At 38.6% G+C, this 22,524-nt stretch overlaps 1 protein-coding gene across 1 annotated transcript in view; it reads right to left on the reverse strand.

Moving 5' to 3' along the window:
- Positions 1–22,524, reverse strand: part of CCDC7 (coiled-coil domain containing 7) — a 304,496-nt gene that overhangs the window by 102,171 nt on the left and 179,801 nt on the right. Inside the window, exons 33-35 of the mRNA XM_069547384.1 lie at positions 11,379–11,489; positions 10,417–10,548; positions 5,910–6,008 (exon numbers count right to left, since the gene is read on the reverse strand). Of these exons, the coding sequence (XP_069403485.1) occupies positions 5,910–6,008; positions 10,417–10,548; positions 11,379–11,489 (342 nt within the window). The remainder of the gene's footprint in view (positions 1–5,909; positions 6,009–10,416; positions 10,549–11,378; positions 11,490–22,524) is intronic.

Consider the following 22,524-nt stretch of genomic DNA (forward strand, 5'->3'; position numbering starts at 1 on the left):
TATATTCCTTATATATGCGTTAATATACTGTATTGGTGTTTTTCTTTCTGGCTTACTTCACTCTGTATAATAGGCTCCAGTTTCATCCACCTCATTAGAACTGATATAATGCTGACTCAATATGTAAAATCAATTAATGTAGCAGTTTTAGAAAAGACAGAGGAACCAGAGATCAAATTGCCAACATCCGCTGGATCATCGAAAAAGCAAGAGAGTTCCAGAAAAAAATCTAATTCTGCCTTATTGACTATGCCAAAGACTTTAACTGTGTGGATCATAATAAACTGTGGAAAATTCTTCAAGAGATGCGAATACCAGACCACCTGACCTGCCTCTTGAGAAACCTGTATGCAGGAAGCAACAGTTAGAACTGGACATGGAACAACAGATTGGTTCCAAACAGGAAAAGGAGTATGTCACCCTGTATATTGTCACCCTGCTTATTTAACTTCTATGCAGAGTACATCATGAGAAATGCTGGGCTGGAAGAAGTACAAGCTGGAATCAAGATTGCTGGGAGAAATATCAACAACCTCAGATAGGCAGATGACACCACCCTTATGGCAGAAAGTGAAGAGGAACTAAAAAGCCTCTTGATGAAGGTAAAACAGGAGAGTGAAAAAGTTGGCTTAAAGCTCAACATTCAGAAAACTAAGATCATGGCATCTGGTCCCATCACTTGATGGGAAATAGATGGGGAAACAGTGGAAACAGTGTCAGACTTTTTGTTGGTGGGGGGGGCTCCAAAATCACTGCAGATGGTGACTGCAGCCATGAAATTAAAAGACGCTTACTCCTTGGAAGGAAAGTTATGAGCAACCGAGACAGCATATTGAAAAGCAGAGACATTACTTTGCCAACAAAGGTCCATCTAGTCAAGGCTATGGTTTTTCCAGTAGTCATGTATGGATGTCACAGTTGGACTGTGAAGAAAGCTGAGCACCGAAGAATTGATACTTTTGAACTGTGGTGTTGGAGAAGACTCATTAGAGTCCCTTGGATTGCAAGGAGATCCAACCAGTCCATTCTGAAGGAGATCAGCCCTGCGTGTTCTTTGGAAGGAATGATGCTAAAGCTGAAACTCCATGCGAAGAGTTGACTTATTGGAAAAGACTCTGATGCTGGGAGGGATTGGAGGCAGGAGGAAAAGGGGATGACAGAGGATGAGATGGCTGGACGGCATCACTGACTCGATGGATGTGAGTTTGAGTGAACTCCGGGAGTTGGTGATGGACAGGGAGGCCTGGCGTGCTGTGATTCATGGGGTCACAAAGAGTCGGACAAGACTGAGCAACTGAACTGAACTGAACTGAATGTAGCTCATCACATTAACAGACAAAAGAAAAAAATCATTTGATCAATCAGAGATGCAGAAAAATTATTTTAAAAAATCTAAACCCCGTTCATGATAAAAACTGTAAGCACGCCAAGAATAGTGGGAACTTCCTCAATTTGATAAATGACATCTATCAAACCCAATAGATAACATCACACTTAACAGTGAAAAACTAAATGCTATCATTATCATATCAGGATAAATCAAGGATGTCTCCTCTCACAACTCCTACCCAGTATCATAGTGAAGTGAAGGTGAAAGTCAGTCAGTTGAGTCCACCTCTTTGCAACTCCATGGACTATAGAGTCCATTGAATTCTCCAAGCCAGAATACTGGAGTGGGTAGCCTTTTCCTTCACCAGGGGATCTTCCCAACCTAGGGATCAAACCCAGGTCTCCTGTATTGCAGACAGATTCTTTACCAGCTGAGCCACAAAGGAAGCCCCCAAATACTGGAGTGAGTAGCCTATCCCTTCTCTGGGGATCTTCCTGACCCAGGATTCTTTACCAGCTGAGCTATCAGGGAAGCCCTATCATAGTGAAAGTCCCAGCTAATGTAATAAATCAAGAAAAGGACATAAAAAGTATATAAATTGAGAAAATTTTACAAAAATCTTCTTGTTAAAGAATAACAGCAACAACACTCCTGGAATTATACGTTGGCTATAGCAAGGTTTCCAGATACACATTAATATACACAAGTCAACTGATTTCCCATATATCAGCTGTGAACAAGTGAAATTTGAAACTGACCACAATACCATTCATATTAGCATCAGTGATGAAATCTAACATATATAAAGGAGTCATCAAAGATTTAAAGTAGAGATTTTTCCATTTTCATGGATAGGAAGTTTCAATATTGTTAAACTGTCAGCTCTTTCCAAATTGATTCAGTGCAATCCCAATCAAAATCCAAACAAGTTATTTTGTGGATATTGATAAACTGATTCTAAACTTTATATGGAAAAGCAAAATACCTATGTTAGCTGACACAATATTGAAGAAAAACAAGGTGAGAGGACTGATGCCACCCAACTTCAAGACTTACTAAAAGCTACAGAAATAAGACAATTGGTGAAAGAACAGTCAAATATGTCAAGATAACAGAACAAAGAGATATAGACCTATACAAATACAGTCAATAATTTCTGACAGAAAAGCAAAAACTCTTCAACGGAGAAAGGATTGTTTTTTTCAACAAATAGTACTGACACAACGGAACAGGCAAATTAGAAAAAAAAAAAGTGAATCTAGACACAGACGTCACATCTTGCTGAGAATTAATACAGAATGGATCATAGACCTAAATGTAAAATACAAACCTATAAATGTCCTAGAAGGTAACACAGATGCACATTTTGAGGATCTCAAGTTTGGTGTTGATATTTCAGGTAGAACACCAAAAGCACAATCCAAAAAAAAAAATTGATAAGTTGGACTTTATTAAGAAAAATATACGTATGACTTATGATCTGTGAAAGACACTGTTAAGAGAGTGATAAAACAAGTCACAACTGGGAAAAAATATTCCCAGAACATATATCTGAAAAAGATTTACCTAAAACATACAAAACTCTTAAAACTCCACAATTAGAAAAGAACACAATTATAACATGCGCAAAAATGTGTTTAGGAAGATGGCAATGACGACCCTGTATGCAAGACAGGGAAAGAGACACAGATGTGTATAACGGACATTTGGACTCAGAGGGAGAGGGAGAGGGTGGGATGATTTGGGAGAATGACATTCTAACATGTATACTATCATGTAAGAATTGAATTGCCAGTCTATGTCTGACGCAGGATGCAGCATGCTTGGGGCTCGTGCATGGGGATGACCCAGAGAGATGTTATAGGGAGGGAGGTGGGAGGGGGGTTCATGTTTGGGAACGCATGTAAGAATTAAAGATATTAAAATTTAAAAAATTAAAACATATATTTTATCAAGGAAGTCATTTAGATGGCAAATAAGAATATGAAAAGATGTTCTCTATCATAAAGGAATTGAAAGTTAAAAGAACAGTGAGATATCGCTACATCAGTTCAGTTCACTTCAGTCGCTCAGTCGTCTCCGACTCTTTGCGACCCCCTGAATTGCAGCACGGCAGGCCTCCCTGTCCATCACCAATTCCCGGAGTTCACTCAAACTCACATCCATCGAGTTGGTGATGCCATCCAGCCATCTCATCCTCTGTCATCCCCTTTTCCTCCTGCCTCCAATCCCTCCCAGCATCAGAGTCTTTTCCAATGAGTCAACTCTTCGCACGAGGTGGCCAAAGCACTGAAGTTTCAGCTTCAGCATCAGTCCTTCCAAAGAACACCCAGGACTGATCTCCTTTAGGATGGACTGGATCTCCTTGGGGTCCAAGAGACTCTCAAGAGTCTTCTCCAACACCACAGGTCAAAAGCATCAATTCTTTGGCACTCAGCTTTCTACACAGTCCAACTCTCACATCCATACATGACCACTGAAAAACCATAGCTTTGACTAGATGGACCTTTGTTGGCAAAGTAATATCTGCTTTTCAACATGCTGTCTAGGTTGGTCATAACTTTCCTTCCAAGGAGTAAGTGTCTTTTAATTTCATGGCTGCAAACACCATCTGTGGTGATTTTGGAACCCCCCAAAATAAAGTCTGACACTGTTTCCACTGTTTCCCCATCTATTTCCCATCAAGTGATGGGACCAGATGCCATGATCTTAGTTTTCTGAATGTTGAGCTTTAAGCCAACTTTTTCACTCTCTTCTTTCACTTTCATCAAGAGGCTTTTTAGTTCCTCTTCACTTTCTGCCATAAGGGTGGTGTCATATACATATCTGAGGATATTGATATTTCTCCCAGCAATCTTGATTCCAGCTTGTACTTCTTCCAGCCCAGCATTTCTCATGATGTACTCTGCATAGAAGTTAAATAAGCAGGGTAACAATATACAGCCTTGATGTATTTCTTTTCATATTTGGAACCCATCTGTTGTTCCATGTCCAGTTCTAACTGTTGCTTCCTGACCTGAGTATAGGTTTCTCAAGAGGCAGGTTAGGTGGTCTGGTATTCCCATCTCTTTCACAATTTTCCACAGTTTATTGTGATCCACATAGTCAAAGGATTTGGCATAGTCAATAAAGCAGAAACAGATGTTTTTCTGGAACCCTCTTGCTTTTTCCATGACCCAGCAGATGTTGGCAATTTGGTCTCTGGTTCCTCTGCCTTTTCTAAAAACCAGCTTGAACATCTGGAAGTTCACGGTTCACGTAATGCTGAAGCCTGGCTTGGAGAATTTTAAGCATTACTTTACTAGCGTCTGAGATGAGTGCAAAGCAAATACAATACCCAGCTGTGGATGTGACTGGTGATAGAAGCAAGGTCTGATGCTGTAGAGAGCAATATTGCATAGAAACCTGGAATGTTAGGTCCATGAATCAAGGCAAATTGGAAGTGGTCAAACAGGAGATGAAAGAGTGACCGTCAACATTCTAGGGATCAGTGAACTAAAATGGACTGAATGGGTTAATTCAAGTCAGATGACCATTATATCTACTACTGTGGGCAGCAATCCCTTAGAAGAAATGGAGTAGCCATCAAGGTCAACAAAAGAGTCAAAAATGCAGTACTTGGATGCAATCTCGTAAACGACAGAATGATCTCCGTTCATTTCCAAGGCAAACCATTCAGTATCACAGTAATCCCAGGCTATGCCCCAACCAGTAACACTGAAGAAGCTGAAGTTGAACGGTTCTATGAAGACCTACAAGACCTTTCAGAACTAATACCCAAAAGAGATATCACTACATAACTATAGCTAAAATCCAAATGCTGAAAGCAACAAATGATATCAGAAATTTGGAGCAATGGGAAATTTGATTTGTAGCTGGGAGGAAAGCAAAACACTACAGCCACTTTGAGGACGGTTTGGCAGTTTACAAAGTTAATAGTTTTACCATATGATTTAGCAACCGTATGAAAATTTATGTTGCCACAAAAGTTATGTAGTATCCAGCAGGTGTTAAGTTGTTTGTACACAATTAACAAACAAACTGTTTGGCTTTTCTTTTGGTTTAGGATCATTATGACAAAAACTATTGACATCATACAAAACACCATGAACTTCTGTCTGAACTGTTTACAGAAGACAGAAGATTGTATACAGGAGATTGGATAACTACTTATCATAAGAAAGCAAATATGGCTATACTATTATAAGGTAAAATAAATATTAAGTCAAAAAATATATCCTTAGAAATAAAGAATATACTTTTATAGAGATGAAGGCTCATGTTTACCAGGCAAATATAACAAGTATAAATTCATACGCATTTAATAACATCACTTCCAAATATATAAACCAATCTGGCAAAAAACTACCTGGAAACACAAAGAAATCCATAATCTTAGAAGGAAAATTTAACACAGAATAAACAGAACTTCAATTAAAGAAGAACCAAACATAGTAAATATATTTGATGTAACAGATGTATACAAAAGATATGATTAAACATTCACAAACCTAAGACAGCATTTTTTGCTTTTTACTTTAATTAAAAATAAATTAATATTGAAATTTATCATACTTACTATTCAGGGTTTCCATTTTGCCAGCTCTAAGTTTCTCAGTTTGAGACTGGCTTTTTGATCCAACTTCATCCTCAGATGATATGTCTCTTGCTTTCTGAGCTATAAGAAAGATGTTTTTAATCCATTAAGTAGAGAAGTTCTCTGATTTACTGAAAATCTTCTGTAATTCAAACACACTTCAATTATCCAGGAATATTTCTTCTCATGGTTTGAAACAATAAAGTCAAATACCACATTATTGAGATAGTGAATTATAGAGTAAGTATGTAAAGTGTAGAGAGATGTGAAATGTAGAGGGACTTTTCAAAAGAATAGTTTTATGAGGTATTTATATTTTACAATTAAATGTGATATTTTCTTAACAGATACGGATGAGGAAAAAATGATAAATAGTATATTTAAAATTTAGAAGATTTATACTGGATTAAAAAATAACTAATTAGGATTTCCCTGGTGGCACAGTGCATAAGAATCTGCCAGCCAATGTAGGGGACATTGGTTCAAACCCTGGTCCAGGAAGATTTCACAAACGGCGGAGCAACTAAGCCCACGCACCACAACTATTGAAGCCTGCATGCCCTAGAGCTAGCAAGTTGCAACTACTGAAGCCTGTGTGCCTAGAGCCTGTGCTCAGCAACGAGAAGCTATCACAAAGAGAAGCCTATGCACCACAACGAGAGAGTAGTTCCTGCTCTCTGCAACTAGAAAAATCCCGAGTGCAACAATGAAGATCCAATATAAATAAATACAGCAGTGTGTACACGTAAAATTAAAAAAAAAATTCTGAAAAAAGTTAGGGAAGGTTTAAATAAATAGAGAAATATATTTAAAAACAAAAAAATCCAAAAGCCAAATAAAAATTAGCAATTATATACAACTAAATCGTAATATGAAAAGGTTAAGAATAGAGGGATAAAAAAATCATTCTATGCAAATAGTTACAGAAAGATACTATGCCAACATCAGATAAAATAAAGGTACAAAAAATTACTACAAAATGTCTATCATAAAGACAGAATTTCAGTTCACTAAGAACAAATAACAAATGAAAATCTGCATATTTATTATACATACTTATATGTAATATACCACCTATATATATGACATAGATCATGCATCTGTATTTTTATATATAATAAAGCTTTAGAAACATAAAACTGAAATTGACAGAACAAAGAGTAACGGAAAAATAAACACAGTAGTTGAATTTAACATACCTTTCTCACAAATGATAAAATAAACATAGAACTTCAATGAAATTAAGAAGGTAAAAACATCATAGTTAATCAACTTCACCTAATGGAGAACATACATACACAAACAAACATGTATTTGTTATGTATATGTGTGCATATAAGTATAAATGATACATATATAGCATATATTCCTGTCTTCAACTGAATAAATAAAATATTAAAGAACTGGAGAAAATTAATTAAAAATCATTATATGATATTCTTACTCCAAAGCCTCACTTTTCTGGCAGTTCCAAGTGTTTTAATTTGAGATGAGTTTTATAAGATTTAAACTTTTTCTTTAGGTATAAGATTTCATCTGACATCTTATCCATTTTTTCAGCTACAAGTTATAGAGGCTCTTAATCCAATAAAAAGTAAAACAGCTGGACTGTGAAATCCTTGGATTATTATGTATACCAAGAACTTAAAGTTTCCATCCAATTTTACAAGTAAATACACACAATTTAAACAAATGATCAAACCATCCTGCCCTTGCCCACCCCATCCCCTAACTGATAGTGCATTTTCAAAATGGACTATGAAATTAAGTATAAAATCATCAGAGTGGTTTCCTTAAAGTATGTGGAAGACTTGTTACTGCATACAAACACTTAAAAAGTTGTAGACTTTATTGTACTAAGGATATTCATATTTAAAAATACTTTAAAACTTTTAACAACATATACAATGGGTTTAAAAGTTAAACTGATTAAAAAGCAATAATTTCAAAATAAGGAAAGAAATAGAAAGAAACCTGAATCAGGTGCAAAAGTTAGAAAGCACCCAAAAAAGGAAATACTTAAATTTAAATATATTAGTAAGTACAATAATTATAAGTGGATTACATGTTGTTGGGCTAGACAACAACAGTCACATTGGATTTATAAACAATTTAACTATAATCTATAAGAGATGTCACTGGTTTATAAGAATATAAAAAAGATATGCAAATATGAACCAAAAGAAATCTGTAGTAGTTATATCAATGTCATACAAGCTAAGATTCTAATCAAAAGACCTTACTGGAGACAGACTAAAATGGTACTATTCTCATAAAAACATTAAATAGAGAATCAGAAATCTGCAGTGGAACCTCTAGGTTTACAAGTTATGTTAGTTATCCTACAATATTGTACCTTATCTTCAAATGATATAAACAAATCATTGTCTATTTGAAGTGCAAACATCATGTGAATATGTTTTTCACATGCATATATGAAGCAGTCATTACTTTCCAGATATACAGATGCATCAAACACATTTAAAGCAACAGTTAGAACTGGACATGGAACAACAGACTGGTTCCAAATAGGAAAAGGAGTATGTCAAGGCTGTATATTGTCACCCTGCTTATTTAACTTCTATGCAGAGTACATCATGAGAAACACTGGGCTGGATGAAGTACAAGCTGGAATCAAGGTTGCCAGGAGAAATGTCAATAACTTCAGATACGCAGATGATACCACCGTATGGCAGAAAGTGAAGAAGAACTAAAGAGCATCCTGATGAAAGTGAGAGAGGAGAGTGAAAAAGTTGGCTTAAAACTCAACATTCAGAAAATGAAGATCATGGCATCCGGCCCCATAACTTCATGGTAAATAGATGGGGAAACAGTGGAAACAGTGAGAGACTTTGTTTTGGGGCTCCAAAATCACTGCAAATGGTGCCTACAGCCAAGAAATTAAAAGACGCTTACTCCTTGGAAGGAAAGTTATGACCAACCTAGACAGCATATTAAAAAGCAGAGATATTACTTTGCTGACAAAGGTCTGTCTAGTCAAAGCTATGGTTTTTCCAGTAGTCATGTATGGATGTGAGAGTTGGATTGTGAAGAAAGCTGAGCACTGAAGAATTGATGCTTTTGACCTGTGGTGTTGGAGAAGACTCTTGAGAGTCCCTTGGACTGCAAGGAGATCCAACCAGTCCAACCTAAAGGAGATCAGTCCTGAGTGTTCATAGGAAGGACTGATGTTGAAGCTGAAACTCTAATACTTTGGCCACCTGATCAGAAGAGCTGACTCACTGGAAAAGACCCTGATGCTGGGAAAGATTGAAGGTCGGAGGAGAAGGGGACGACAGAGGACAAGATGGTTGGATGGCATAACTGACTCAATGGACATGAGTTTAGATAAACTCCAAGAGTTGGTAATGGACAGGAAGGCCTGGCATGCTGCAGTCCATGGAGTTGCAAAGAGTTGGACACGATTGAGGGAATGAACTGAACTAAACAAATATATTTAATTTGGAAATAATACTATTACTATAAACATTATTATAAATACTTACATTTAAAATTATTATTTAGTTTTCTTATAGTATTTGTAGTTTTGAATAAAGCTTAAAATTTTTGGTATGAAATATGGCCAAGCAAAACACATATTATGATAAAGAACATAGTGAAAGACTGAAAGAAATATATCAGATAGGAAAAATAGTGGAATTGCACTTAAATATATCAATAATCAGATTATGAGAGGTAATTAAAATATCAGGCTGAATTCTATAAGTTTCTTACCAGAAATTCAGCAAAATCACAAAGATACAGGAAAATTAAAGTAACAGGAGAGAAAAAAAATGTATCGTGCAAATACCAACCAAAAGAAAGTTTGTGGAGCTACGGTGATAGCAGATAAGGTAGTTTTAAAGGAAAATAAATAAAAACTATAAAAATAATGAAGCCTCTCTGTTAGGATAAAATGCTCTGTCTCCATGAATAATGTCACTTTAAAATTTATATGCATAAAAATAATAGAATATCACAAGATATAAACCAAGGCCTGTCACAACTACAAGAATAGAGAAATCCACAAAGTGTAAGATATAGCATATTTAATTCAGTGATTACAAAAGAAAGAGATAAATCATCAATAAAGACCTGAAGTACAATGAGAATGTACAATGGGCACTGGCACAGCACAAAGCACAATGGGCTTCCTGGGTAGCTCAGTCAGTTAAGAGTCTGACTGCAATACAGGAGACCTGGGTTCAATCCCTGGGCTGGAAAGATCCCCTGGAGAAGGAAATGGTAACCCATTCCAGTATTCTTGCCTGGAGAATCCCTTGGACAAAGGAGCCTGGCAGGCTGCAGTCTATAGGGTCGCAAGAGTCAGACACAACTGAACGACTAAGTGCACAGCACGCACATTCAGCACGGGCACAATGAGAGTGATTACTAAATAAGCAAATGGTTGAAGATACATTCATAAACAAAAAACAGCATTCTGAAATTAATTGCCTACAGTTTATAAGATTTATGTTTAATTACTTACCGTCATGATTCTCCTTTTTGATAGCTCCCGGTTTCTGAGTTTGCGATTGCTTTCTTGAAAACAAATCCTTCTTCTCACGATGTAGATTTTCAACTGTTATCATATCGTTTTTCAGGTTTTGAAAAGGATATGCTAGGTAGAAAAACGTACATGTATAATGGAATTTCTGGATATGCCAAATAATCAAATTTTCTTTGCATAGAGCTGAACTAAGAAACATCATGTGAATGATTGTTATGAGTGTGTGTGAAAGCAGTTTTGTTACTGAGTGACCAACCTAGGTAGTATATTGAAAAGGAGAGATATTATTTTGCCAACAAAGGTCCATCTAGTCAAGGCTACGGTTTTTCCAGTGGTCATGTATGGATGTCACACTTGGACGGTGAAGAAAGCTGAGCACTGAAGAACTGATGCTTTTGAACCATGGTGTTGGAGAAGACTCTTGAGAGTCCCTTGGACTGCAAGGAGATCAAACTAGTCCATCCTAAAGGAGATCAGTCCTTGGTGTTCATTGGAAGGACTGATGCTGAAGCTGAAACTCCAATACTTTGGCTACCTCATGTGAAGAGTTGACTCTTTGGAAAAGACCCTGATGCTGGGAGCGCTGGGGGCAGGAGGAGAAGGGGACAACAGAGGATGAGATGGTTGGATGGCATCACCGACTCGATGGACATGAGTTTGAGTGAACTCCGGGAGTCGGTGATGGACAGGGAGGCCTGGCGTGCTGTGATTCATGGGGTTGCAAAGAGTTGGACATGACTGAGTGACTGAACTGAACTATTAACTGTGCAAATACCAACAAAATGGTATCGTTACTTTTGCCATTGTTCTCAAATTATCTTAGGTCATTCATTTTGACTGCTATAAAATATATGCTCAAATACATATTCATGAACCGAAGGAAAAAAAATCTTCTGATGAGTTTAAAATCATTTAACATTTCCTTTAATTATTATACTTACTATAGCGTCTTTCCTCTCGAGAAGCTATCTGTTTCTTCACTTGCTTTTGGGGTTTTGAAACCGAATCTTCATTCACAAGCAGAGGATTTTGACCTGATACTCCAAAATAACCTAAATAAAAAGATGCATTTAGTTGATTACGTGGAAAAATAGAACTATTGGGCCATCTTTAGATTTCAAATTTATAATAAGGGTACAGTAGAATTTTCTCTCATTTTTATGAAGTCATAAGTCATTGACTAATATTATAATGCTAGATCTGTCATAAAACTAGATGTTGTTGAAGCTATCTTATTATATAAATTTTCCTAAGCAGCAAGTATATTTTATTTATTCTTTTTTTGGAGGGGAAATTGGCTTTAAAAATATATATAAATTTGTTTATTTTAATTGGAGCCAAATTACTTTACAATATTGTCGTGGTTTTGCTGTACATAAATCTGCCATGGGTGTACATGTGTTCCCCATCCTGAACCACCCTCCCACCTCACTCCCCATCCCATCCCTCTGGGTCATCCCAGTGCAACAGTCTGAAGTACCCTGTCTCATGCATTGAACCTGGACTTGTGATGCACTTCACATATGATAATATACATGTTTCAATGCCATTCTCTCTAATCAGCCAACCCTCGCCCTCTCCCACAGAGTCCAAAAGACTGATCTATACATCTGTGTCTCTTTTGCTGTCTCACATATAGGATTATCATTACCATCCTTCTGAATTCCATATATATGTGTTAGTATACTGTATTGGTGCTTTCCTTTCTGGCTTACTTCACTCTGTATAATAGGCTCCAGTTTGATCCACCTTATTGGAACTGATTCAAACATATTCTTTTTAATGGCTAATACTCCATTGTGTATATGTAACCACAGTTCTTATCCATTTGCCTGCTGATGGACATCTAGGTTGCTTCCAGGTCCTGGCTATTATAAACAGTGCTGTGATGAACATTGGGGTACACGTGTCTCTTTCAATTCTGGTTTCCTCGGTGTGTATGCCCAGTAGTGGAATTGCTGGGTCATATGGCAGTTCTATTTCCAGTTTTTTCAGGAATCCCCACACTGTTCTCCATAGTAGCTGTACTAGTTTGCATTCCCACCAACAGTGTAAGAGGGTTCCCTTTTCTCCACACCCTCTCCAGCATTTATTGCTTGTAGACTTTTGGATCACAGCCATTCTGACTGGTGTGAAATGGTACCTCACTGTGGTTTTGATTTGCATTTCTCTGATAATGAGTGATGTTGAGCATCTTTTCATGTGTTTGTTAGCCATCTGTATGTCTCTTTGGAGAAGTGTCTGTTTAATTCTTTGGCCCATTTTTTGATTGGGTCATTTATTTGACTGGAATTGAGCTGCATGAGCAGCTTGTATATTTTTGAGATTAACTCTTTGTCAGTTGCTTCATTTGCTAATATTTTCTCCCATTCTGAAGGCTGTCTTTTCACCTTGATTATAGTTTCCTTCGTTGTGCAAAGGCTTTTAAGTTTGGGTTCCATTTGTTTCTTTTTGCTTTTATTTCCATTACTCTGGGAGGTGGGTCATAGAGGATCTTGCTGTGATTTATGTCACAGAGTGTTTTGCCTATGTTTTCTTCTAGGAGTTTTATAGTTTCTGGTCTTACGTTTAGATCTTTAATCCATTTTGAATTTATTTTTGTGTACGGTGTTGGAAAGTGTTCTAGTTTCATTCTTTCACAAGTGGTTGACCAGTTTTCCCAGCACCACATGTTAAAGAGATTGTCTTTTCTCCGTCGTATATTCTTGCCTCCATTATCAAAGACAAGGTGTCCATAGGTGCATGGATTTATATCTGGGCTTTCTATTTTATTCCATTGATCTATATTTCTGTCTTTGTGCCAGTACCATACTATCTCGATGACTGTAGTTTTGTAGTATAGCCTGAAGTCAAGCAGGTTGATTCCTCCAGTTCCATTCTTCTTTCTCAAGATTGCTTTGGCTATTCAAGTTTTTTTTTTTTTTTTTGTATTTCCATACAAATTGTGAAATTATTTGTTCTAGTTCCGTGAAAAATACTGTTGGTAGCTTGATAGGGATTGCATTGAATTTATAGTTTGCTTTGGGTAGTATACTCATATTCACTATATTGATTCTTTCAATCCATGAACATGGTATATTTCTCTCTATTTGTGTCCTCTTTGATTTCTTTCACCAGTGTTTTATAGTTTTCTATATATAGGTAGGTCTTTAGTTTCTTTTGGTAGATATATTCCTGAGTATTTTATTCTTTTCATTGCAATGGAGAATGGAATTGTTTCCTTAATTTCTGTTTCTGTTTTCTCATTGTTAGTGTATAGGAATGCAAGGGATTTCTGTGTGTTGATTTTATATCCTACAACTTAACTATATTCATTGATTAGCTCTAGTAATTTTCTGGTGGAGTCTTTAGGGGTTTCTATGTAGAGGATCATGTCATCAGCAAACAGTGAGAGTTTTACTTCTTCTTTTCCAATTTGGATTCCTTTCTTTTTCTGCTCTAATTGCTGTGGCCAAAGCTTCCAAAACTGTTGAACAGTAGTGGTGAGAGTGGGCACCCTTGTCTTGTTCCTGACTTTAGGGGAAATGCTTTCAATTTTTCACCATTGAGGATAATGTTTGCTGTGGATTTGTCATATACAGCTTTTATTATGTTGAGGTATGTTCCTTCTATTCCTGCTTTTTGGAGAGTATTTATCATACATGGATTTTGAATTTTGTCAAAGGCTTTCTCTGCATCTACTGAGATAATCATATGGTTTCTATTTTTCAGTTTGTTAAAGTGGTGGATTACATTGATTGATTTGCAGATATTGAAGAATCCTTGCATCCCTGGGATAAAGCCCACTTGGTCATGGTGTATGATCTTTTTAATGTGTTGTTGGATTCTATTTGCTAGAATTTTGTTAAGGATTTTTGCATGTATGTTCATCAGTGATATTGGCTGACAGTTTTCTTTTTTTGCAGCATCTTTGTCAGGTTTTGGTATTAGGGTCATCGTGGCCTCATAGAATGAGTTTGGATGTTTGCCTTCCTCTGCAATTTTCTGGAAGAGTTTGAGTAGCATAGGTGTTAGCTCTTCTCTAAATTTTTGGTAGAATTTGGCTGTGAAGCGGTCTGGCCCTGGGCTTTTGTTTGCTGGAAGATTTCTGATTACAGTTTCAATTTCCATGCTTGTGATGGGTCTGTTAAGATTTTCTATTTCTTCCTGGTTCAGTTTTGGAAAGTTGTACTTTTCTAAGAATTGTCTGTTTCTTCCAAGTTGTCCATTTTATTGGCACATATTTGCTGGTAGTAGTCTTTTATGATCCTTTGTATTTCTGTGTTGTCAGTTGTGATCTCTCCATTTCTAATTTTGTTGATTTGATTCTTCTCCCTTTGTTCCTTGATGAGTCTGGCTAATGGTTTGCCAATTTTATTTATTTTGTCAAAGAACTAGCTTTTGGCTTTGTTGATTTTTGCTATGGTCTCTTTTGTTTATTTTGCATTTATTTCTGCCCTAATTTTTAAGATTTCCTTCCTTCTGCTAACCCTGGGGTTTTTCATTTCTTCCTTTTCTAGTTGCTTTAGGTGTAGAGTTCAGTTATTTAGTTGACTTTTTTCTTGTTTCTTGAGGTAAGCCTGTATTGCTATGAATCTTCCCCTTGGCACTGCTTTTACAGTGTCCCATCGTTTTTGGGTTGTTGTGTTTTCATTTTCATTCATTTCTATGCATATTTTGATTTCTTTTTTGATTTCTTCTGTGATTTGTTGGTTATTCAGTAGTGTGTTGTTCAGCCTCCACATGTTGGAATTTTTAATAGTTTTTCTCCTGTAACTGAAATGTAATCTTACTGCATTGTGGCCAGAAAGATGCTTGGAATGATTTCAATTTTTTTTTTTTTTTGAATTTACCAAGGCTAGATTTATGGCCCAGGATGTGATCTATCCTGGAGAAGGTTCCATGTGCACTTGAGAAAAAGGTGAAATTCATTGTTCTGGGGTGAAATGTCCTATAGATATCAATTAGGTCTAACTGGTTCATAGTCATTTAAAGTTTGTGTTTCCTTGTTAATTTTTTTTTATTTGACCTATCCATAGGTGTGAGTGGGATATTAAAATCTCCCACTATTACTGTGTTATTGTTATTTTCTCCTTTCAGACTTGTTAGCATTTGCCTTACATATTGCAGTGCTCCTATGTTGGGTGCATATATATTTATATTGTCATATCTTCTTCTTGGATTAATCCCTTGATCATTATGCAGTGTCTTTCTTTGTCTCTTTTCAAAGCCTTTATTTTAAAGTCTATTTTATTTGATATGAGTATTGCTACTTCTGCTTTGTTTTGGTCTCTATTTGCATGGAATGTCTTTTTCCAGCCCTTCACTTTCAGTCTGTATGTGTCCCTTGTTTTGAGGTGGGTCTCTTGTAGACAACATATATAGGGGTTTTTTTTTTTTTTGGTATCCATTCAGCCAGCCTTTGTCTTTTGGTTGGGGCATTCAACCCATTTACATTTAAGGTAATTATTGATAACTGGACATGGAAAAACAGACTGGTTCCGAATAGTAAAAGGAGCTCATCAAGGCTGTATATTGTCACCCTGCTTATTTAACTTATATGCAGAGTACATCATGAGAAATGCTGGGCTGGAAGAAGCACAAGCTGGAATCAAGGTTGCCAGGAGAAATATCAATAACCTCAGATATGCAGATGACACCATCCTTATGGCAGAAAGTGAAGAGGAACTAAAAAGCCTCTTGATGAAAGTGAAAGAGGAGATTGAAAAAGTTGGCTTAAAGCTCAACATTCAGAAAACGAAGATCATGGCACCTGGTCTCATCACTTCATGGCAAATAGATGGGGAAACAGTGGGAACAGAGTCAGATTTTATTTTTTTTTGGCTCCAATATCACTGCAGATGGTGACTGCAGCCATGAAATTAAAAGACACTTATTCCTTGGAAGGAAAGTTATGACCAACTTAGATAGCATATTCAAAAGCAGAGATATTACTCTGCCAACAAAGGTCCATCTAGTCAAGACTATAGTTTTTCCAGTGGTCATGTATGGATGTCACAGCTGGACTTGAGGAAAGCTGAGTACCAAAGAATTGATGCTTTTGAACTGTGGTGTTGGAGAAGACTCTTGAGAGTCTCTTGGACCCCAAGGAGATCCAAACAGTCCATCCTAAAGTCCTGGGTGTTCATTGGAAGGACTGATGTTGAAGCTGAAACTCTAATACTTTGGCCACCTCATGCTTAGAGTTGACTCATCAGAAAAGCCCCTGATTCTGGGAGGAATTGGGGGCAGGGGGACAAGGAGACGACAGAGGATGAGATGGTTGGATGGCATCACCGACTCAATGGACATGAGTTTGGGTAAACTCTGGGAGTTGGTGATGGACCAGGAGGCCTGGAGTGCTGTGATTCATGGGGTCGCAAAGAGTTGGACCTGACTGAGCGACTGAACTGATTATCCTATTGCCATTTACTTTGTTCTTTTGCATTTGAGTTTACACACCCCTGTGTTTCCTGTCTAGAGAAGATCCTTTAGCATTTGTTGGAGAGCTGGTTTGGTGGTGCTGAATTCTCTCAGCTTTTGCTTGTCTGTAAACCTTTTGATTTCTCCTTCATATTTGAATGAGATCCTTGCTGGGTACCGTAATCAAGGCTGTAGGTTTTTCTCTTTCATCACTTTAAGTATGTCTTGCCAGTCCCTTCTGGCCTGAAGACTTTCTATTGAAAGATCAGCTATTAAACTTATGGGGATCCCCTTTTGTGTTATTTGTTGTTTTTCCCTTGCTGTTTTTAATATTTGTTCTTTGTGTTTGATCTTTGTTAATTTGATTAATATGTGTCTTGGGGTGTTTCACCTTGGGTTTATCCTGTTTGGGACTCTCTGGGTTTCTTGGACTTGGGTGATTATTTCCTTCCCCATTTTAGGGAAGTTTTCAACTATTATCTCCTCAAGTATTTTCTCATGGTCTTTCTTTTTGTCTTCTTCTTCTGGGACTCCTGTGATTCTAATGTTGGGGCATTTAACATTGTCCCAGAGGTCTCTGAGATTTTCCTCATTTCAATTCTTTTTTCTTTTTTCCTGTCTGCTTCATGCAGGAGACCCGGGTTCTATCCCTGGGTCGGGAAGATCCCCTGGAGAAGGAAATGGCAACCCACTCCAGTACTCTTGCCTGGAGAATCCCATGGAGGGAGGAGCCTGGTAGGCTGCAGTCCATGGGGTTGCAGAGCGTCGGATATGACTGAGCAACTTCACTTTCACTTTCTATCTTCTGCCTCACTTATCCTATCTTCTGCCTCCGTTATTCTACTGTTGGTTCCCTCCAGAGTGTTTTTGATCTCATGTTTTTACTGCATTATTCATTATATATTGACTCTTTTTTACTTCTTCTAGGTCCTTGTTAAACATTTCTTGACTTTTCACAATCCTTGTCTCCAGGCCATTTATCTGTAACTCCATTTTGTTTTCAAGATTTTGTATCATTTTCATTATCTTTATCTGAATTCTTTTTCAGGTAGATTCCCTACCTCTTTCTGTTTGGTTTGTTGGGCATTTATCCTGTTCCTTTAACACTGAGTATTTCTCTGCCTTTTCATTGTTTAGATTGCTGTGTTTGGGGTGGCCTTTCCGTCTTTTGACAGTTTGTGGTTTTTCTTTATTGTGGAGGTTCCTCGCTGTGGGGGGTGTTGGACAGGTGGCTTGTCAAGGTTTCCTGGTTAGGGAAGCTTGTGTCAGTGTTCTGGTGGATGGAGCTGGATTTCTTCTCTCTGGAGTGCAATGAAGAGTCCAGTAGTGAGTTTTGAGATGTCAGTGGTTTTGATGTGACTTTGGACAGCCTGTATATTGAAGCTCAGGGCAATGTTCCTGTGTTGCTGGAGAATTTGTGTGGTATGTCTTGCTATGGAACTTGTTGGCCCTTGGGTGGTGCTTGGCTTCAGTGTAGGTATGGAGGCATTTGGATGAGCTCTTATCAATTAATGTTCCCTGGAGTCAGGAGTTCTCTGGTGTTTTCAGATTTTGGACTTAAGCCTCCTGCCTCTGGTTTTCAGTCTTATTCTTACAGTACTTCAAGACTTCTCCATCTATACAGCACTTAAGATAAAACATCTAGGTTAATGATGAAAAGTTTCTCCACAGTGAGGGCCACCTGGAGATGTTTTCAGAGTTACATGGAGAAGAGGAGAGGGAGGACGGAGATAGAGGTGACCAGGAGGAGAAGAGGGGGAATCAAAAGGGGAGAGAGCAAGCTAGCCAGTAATCAATTCCCTATATGCTCTCAACAGTCTGGACCCCTCAGAGATGTTCATGGAATTACACAGAGAAGAGAAGAGGGAGGAAGGAGACAGAGGTAATCAGGAGGAGAAGAGGGGAAATCAATCAGAGAGAGAAAGATCCAGCCTGTAGTCAGTTCCCTAAGTGTTCTCCACAGCCCGGAACACACAAAGAGATTCAAAGAGTTGGGTAGAGAAGACAAGGGGGAGGGAGGAGATAGAGCCGACCTGATGGAGAGAAAGGAGAGTCAACAGGGGGAGAGAGCAATCAAGCCAATAATCACACTCCCAAGTAAAAATGGGTACTGCAGATTGGGTTTTAAAGGTACAAAATTGATAACAAATACCAGAAAGCAAAGATTAAAAATCTAGACTAGAGGTTAGACTCTCAAAAATACAATATTAAAAATACAAAACAAAGTCACAAACATTATAAAATATATACATGAAGTTTGCTTTAAAAATAGGGTCTTTTTTGTTGTTGTTGTTTTGCAAAGTACATCATGAGAAATGCTGGGCTGGATGAAGCACAAGCTGGAATCAAGATTGCTCAGATATGCGGATGATACCACCCTTAGGGCAGAAAGTGAAGAGGAACTAAAGACCCTCTTGATGAAAGTGAAAAAGGAGAGTAAAAGGTTTGGCTTAAAGCTCAACATTCAGAAAACAAAGACCATGGTATTTGGTCCCATCACTTCATGGGAAATAGATGGGTAAATAGTGGAAACAGTGTCAGACTTTATTTTTTTGGGCTCCAAAATCATTGCAGATGGTGACTGCAGCCATGAAATTAAAAGACGCTTACTCCTTGGAAGAAAAGTTATGACCAACTAGATAGCATATTCAAAAGCAGAGACATTACTTTGCCAACAAAGGTCCATCTAGTCAAGGTTATGGTTTTTCCAGTAGTCATGTATGGATAAGAGAGTTGGACTGTGAAGAAAGCTGAGCACCGAAGAATTGATGCTTTTGAACTGCGGCATTGGAGAAGACTCCTGAGAGTCCCTTGGACTGCAAGGATATCCAACCAGTCCATTCTAAAGGAGATCAGTCCTAGGTGTTCTTTTGAAGGACTGATGCTAAAGTGAAACTCTAATACTCTGGTTACTTCATGAGAAGAGTTGACTCATTGGAAAAGACCTTGATGCTGGGAGGGATTGGGGGCAGAAGGAGAAGGGGACGACAGTGGATGAGATGGTTGGATGGTATCACTGACCTGATGGATGAGAGTTTGAGTGAATTCCAGGAGCTGGTGATGGACAGGGAGGCCTGGCATGCTGTGATTCATGGGGTCACAAAGAGTCTGACGTGACTGAGTGACTGAACTGAACTAAAGTAGGTCATAAAAATGAAAATTAAAGGAGTAATAGAGGACTTTTTAAAAAAGTTTAAAAATTTTAAAAATGATAAAAGTAAAAAATATATCTAGGAATTTCTCCGGAGCTGTTGCGGACAGTGCGGGGTCAGTTCAGTTTCAGATAGTTCCTTGATCCAGCTTATACTTCTCAAGATCTATAGGCCCTTTCCAATGTAGTCAGTGGTAACTACAGGGTTTTAATCTGTTACACCTGTCACTTCCAAAGCCATTCCCTGTTTATTTTAGCTTCTTCTGTTTGCTGGTCTCTTCAGTGTCTAATTTCCACCCTGACACCAGGGGGCGAAGGTGGTCACTTATTTAGGCTCACTTGTTCAGTCCCGCTGTGGGGAGGGAACACTGCAAACAGATAGTGATATTTGTTTGGGGCGTGTATGGGGAGTGCTCGCAGTGTTTCTGCTGCACTGGGTTTGCCCCCGCTCACGGCATGTGTGCTTTCATGGTCTACACTGCTCAGGCTCCAGGTTGCTCTGCCAGGAACTGTCTGAGGCTGGCCCTGGGTTGCGTGCACTTTTCAGGTCTAAGCCGCTCAGGTTCAGGTTCTTGGGTACTCCACAAAGGTGCAGACTCAGTTGGGCTTGCGTTTTGTGCCCTTCCCAGGTCCGAGCAGCTCTGGTGACCAGGTGCTTAGCGAGCACAGTCTCCTCCAGGTGTGTGTGGGGGGGTGTGTGTCTTATCGCCTCCCCTGTAACAGCCGCTCGATTTTCTGGGTGTACAATGGGCGTGCCTTCTCAGGTGTGACGTGTGTCTCTTCTGGGGAGCTGATCTCTGGCTGTGACCCTCCTGGCAGATGTCAACAGTCTAGAATTCCAAGCAGTCTTGGTTAGCAATGAAGCCTGATTACAGTTTGGTAGAGGATGCCTCTCTGGTGCCGTGAGTGCCTCTTTATGGCTCTGGTTGCAACCCCCCACCTCCTGCTTGTCTCTGACAGGGGATGGGCTGGTCTGCAGCCTGCTAGCTCTCCTCTGGTATTTGCTCAGTCCTTTGTTCTGTGAGTGGGCCTGGCAGTGTCTTAGGTTAGGGCTTTTTGCGGGACAGTTCTCTCTCTCTCTCTGTGGCTATCCCACAGTTTGGGTTGCTATCTCAGGTTAGTTCCTCAGATTGCCCTTAGGGCATTCTAGCCCAGTCCTTACCCTAAGCAATGCAGCCTGCACCTCCCTGTTCAGCCCCCACTTGCTGGTGGTGGATGCGAGCATTGGGAGTTGCCATTAGACACGTAATCTGTGGGGTTTAATTATTGATACATTTATTTTTCCTCCCAGTTTTGTTGCCCTCTGAGATTCCAAGACTCCCCACAGACCTGCCAATGAGAGTGTTTCCTGATGTTTGGAAACTTCTCCTCTTTCAAGACTCCCTTCCCAGGACGGATCTCCGTCCCTACCTCTTTTGTCTCTCTTTTTATCTTTTATATTTTGTCCTACCTCCTTTTAAAGACAATGGGCTGCCTTTCTGGGTACCTGATGTCCTCTGCCAGCATTCAGAAGTTGTTTTGTAGAATTTGCTCAGCGTTCAAATGTTCTTTCAGTGAAATTTGTGGGGGAGAAAGTGGCCTCCCTGTCCTATTCCTCTGCCATCTTAGGACTGCCCCCCAGCAAGTATATTTTATTTTGGTCTTTAGATTTCATGAGCTATTTATACTTTAGGTTAATACATAATGATAGACCAAACAATGAAAATGCCTGTGTAGCAAGTCATTCATTAATTATAAAACACAGCCATCTAAATGTTCAAGCATAGGAGATTGGTTGACTAAAGTGATTATGTATCCCACAAGTATGGTATTGGTATAATGTAAATATGCTACAATGGTAGATAATTCTGAATGTATATACATATACACACACATACATACTATATATAATATATAAATGTCTGAACATAGAGAGGGACATTCACTTCCCTTATTATCAATACATCAGATGCTTGCCAGATGTCATGGCATGGGAAAATGAAAGTGGTGGGGACACTGGTAGAGCTCCTGCCCTTTCATGTTTAGACTCTTACTAATACTATTGCAATAAGTGAATAAAGACTTGCTACTTTCAGTTTGGTTCACTGTCTTTACTTTCAGTTTTGGTTCACTGACTACCTTCACAACTGATAGCTCTCTTTTCAGTAACAAATAGTGGCAGGCTGGGTGGCCCAGTTAAGTACAATGTCTTTCTGGAAAAGTAAAAAGCATGAGGATCCACCTGGGCATTTTGGGGAAATGCTAGACAAGATTACAAGGCTTTTGGGGAGTACTAGCTGGTCAATTGCAAGAGTCTGAGGGTCCAACAATGCACTGTGCTAGCCATAGCAATGAGCCTCAGGAAGTGCTACATCAAGAATACCCAGGAGCACTCTTGGAGAGGACTTGCTGTTCAGTTTTCAGGAGTGTCTAACTATTTGTGACCCCATGGACTGCAGCATGCCAGGCTTTCCTGTCCTTCACCATCTCCCGGAGTTTGCTCAAACTCATGTCCATTGAGTCATTGATGCCATCTAACCATCTCATCCTCTGTC

The sequence above is a fragment of the Ovis canadensis genome, chromosome 13 (genome assembly GCF_042477335.2).
Source record: "Ovis canadensis isolate MfBH-ARS-UI-01 breed Bighorn chromosome 13, ARS-UI_OviCan_v2, whole genome shotgun sequence".
Lineage (NCBI taxonomy): Eukaryota > Metazoa > Chordata > Mammalia > Artiodactyla > Bovidae > Ovis > Ovis canadensis.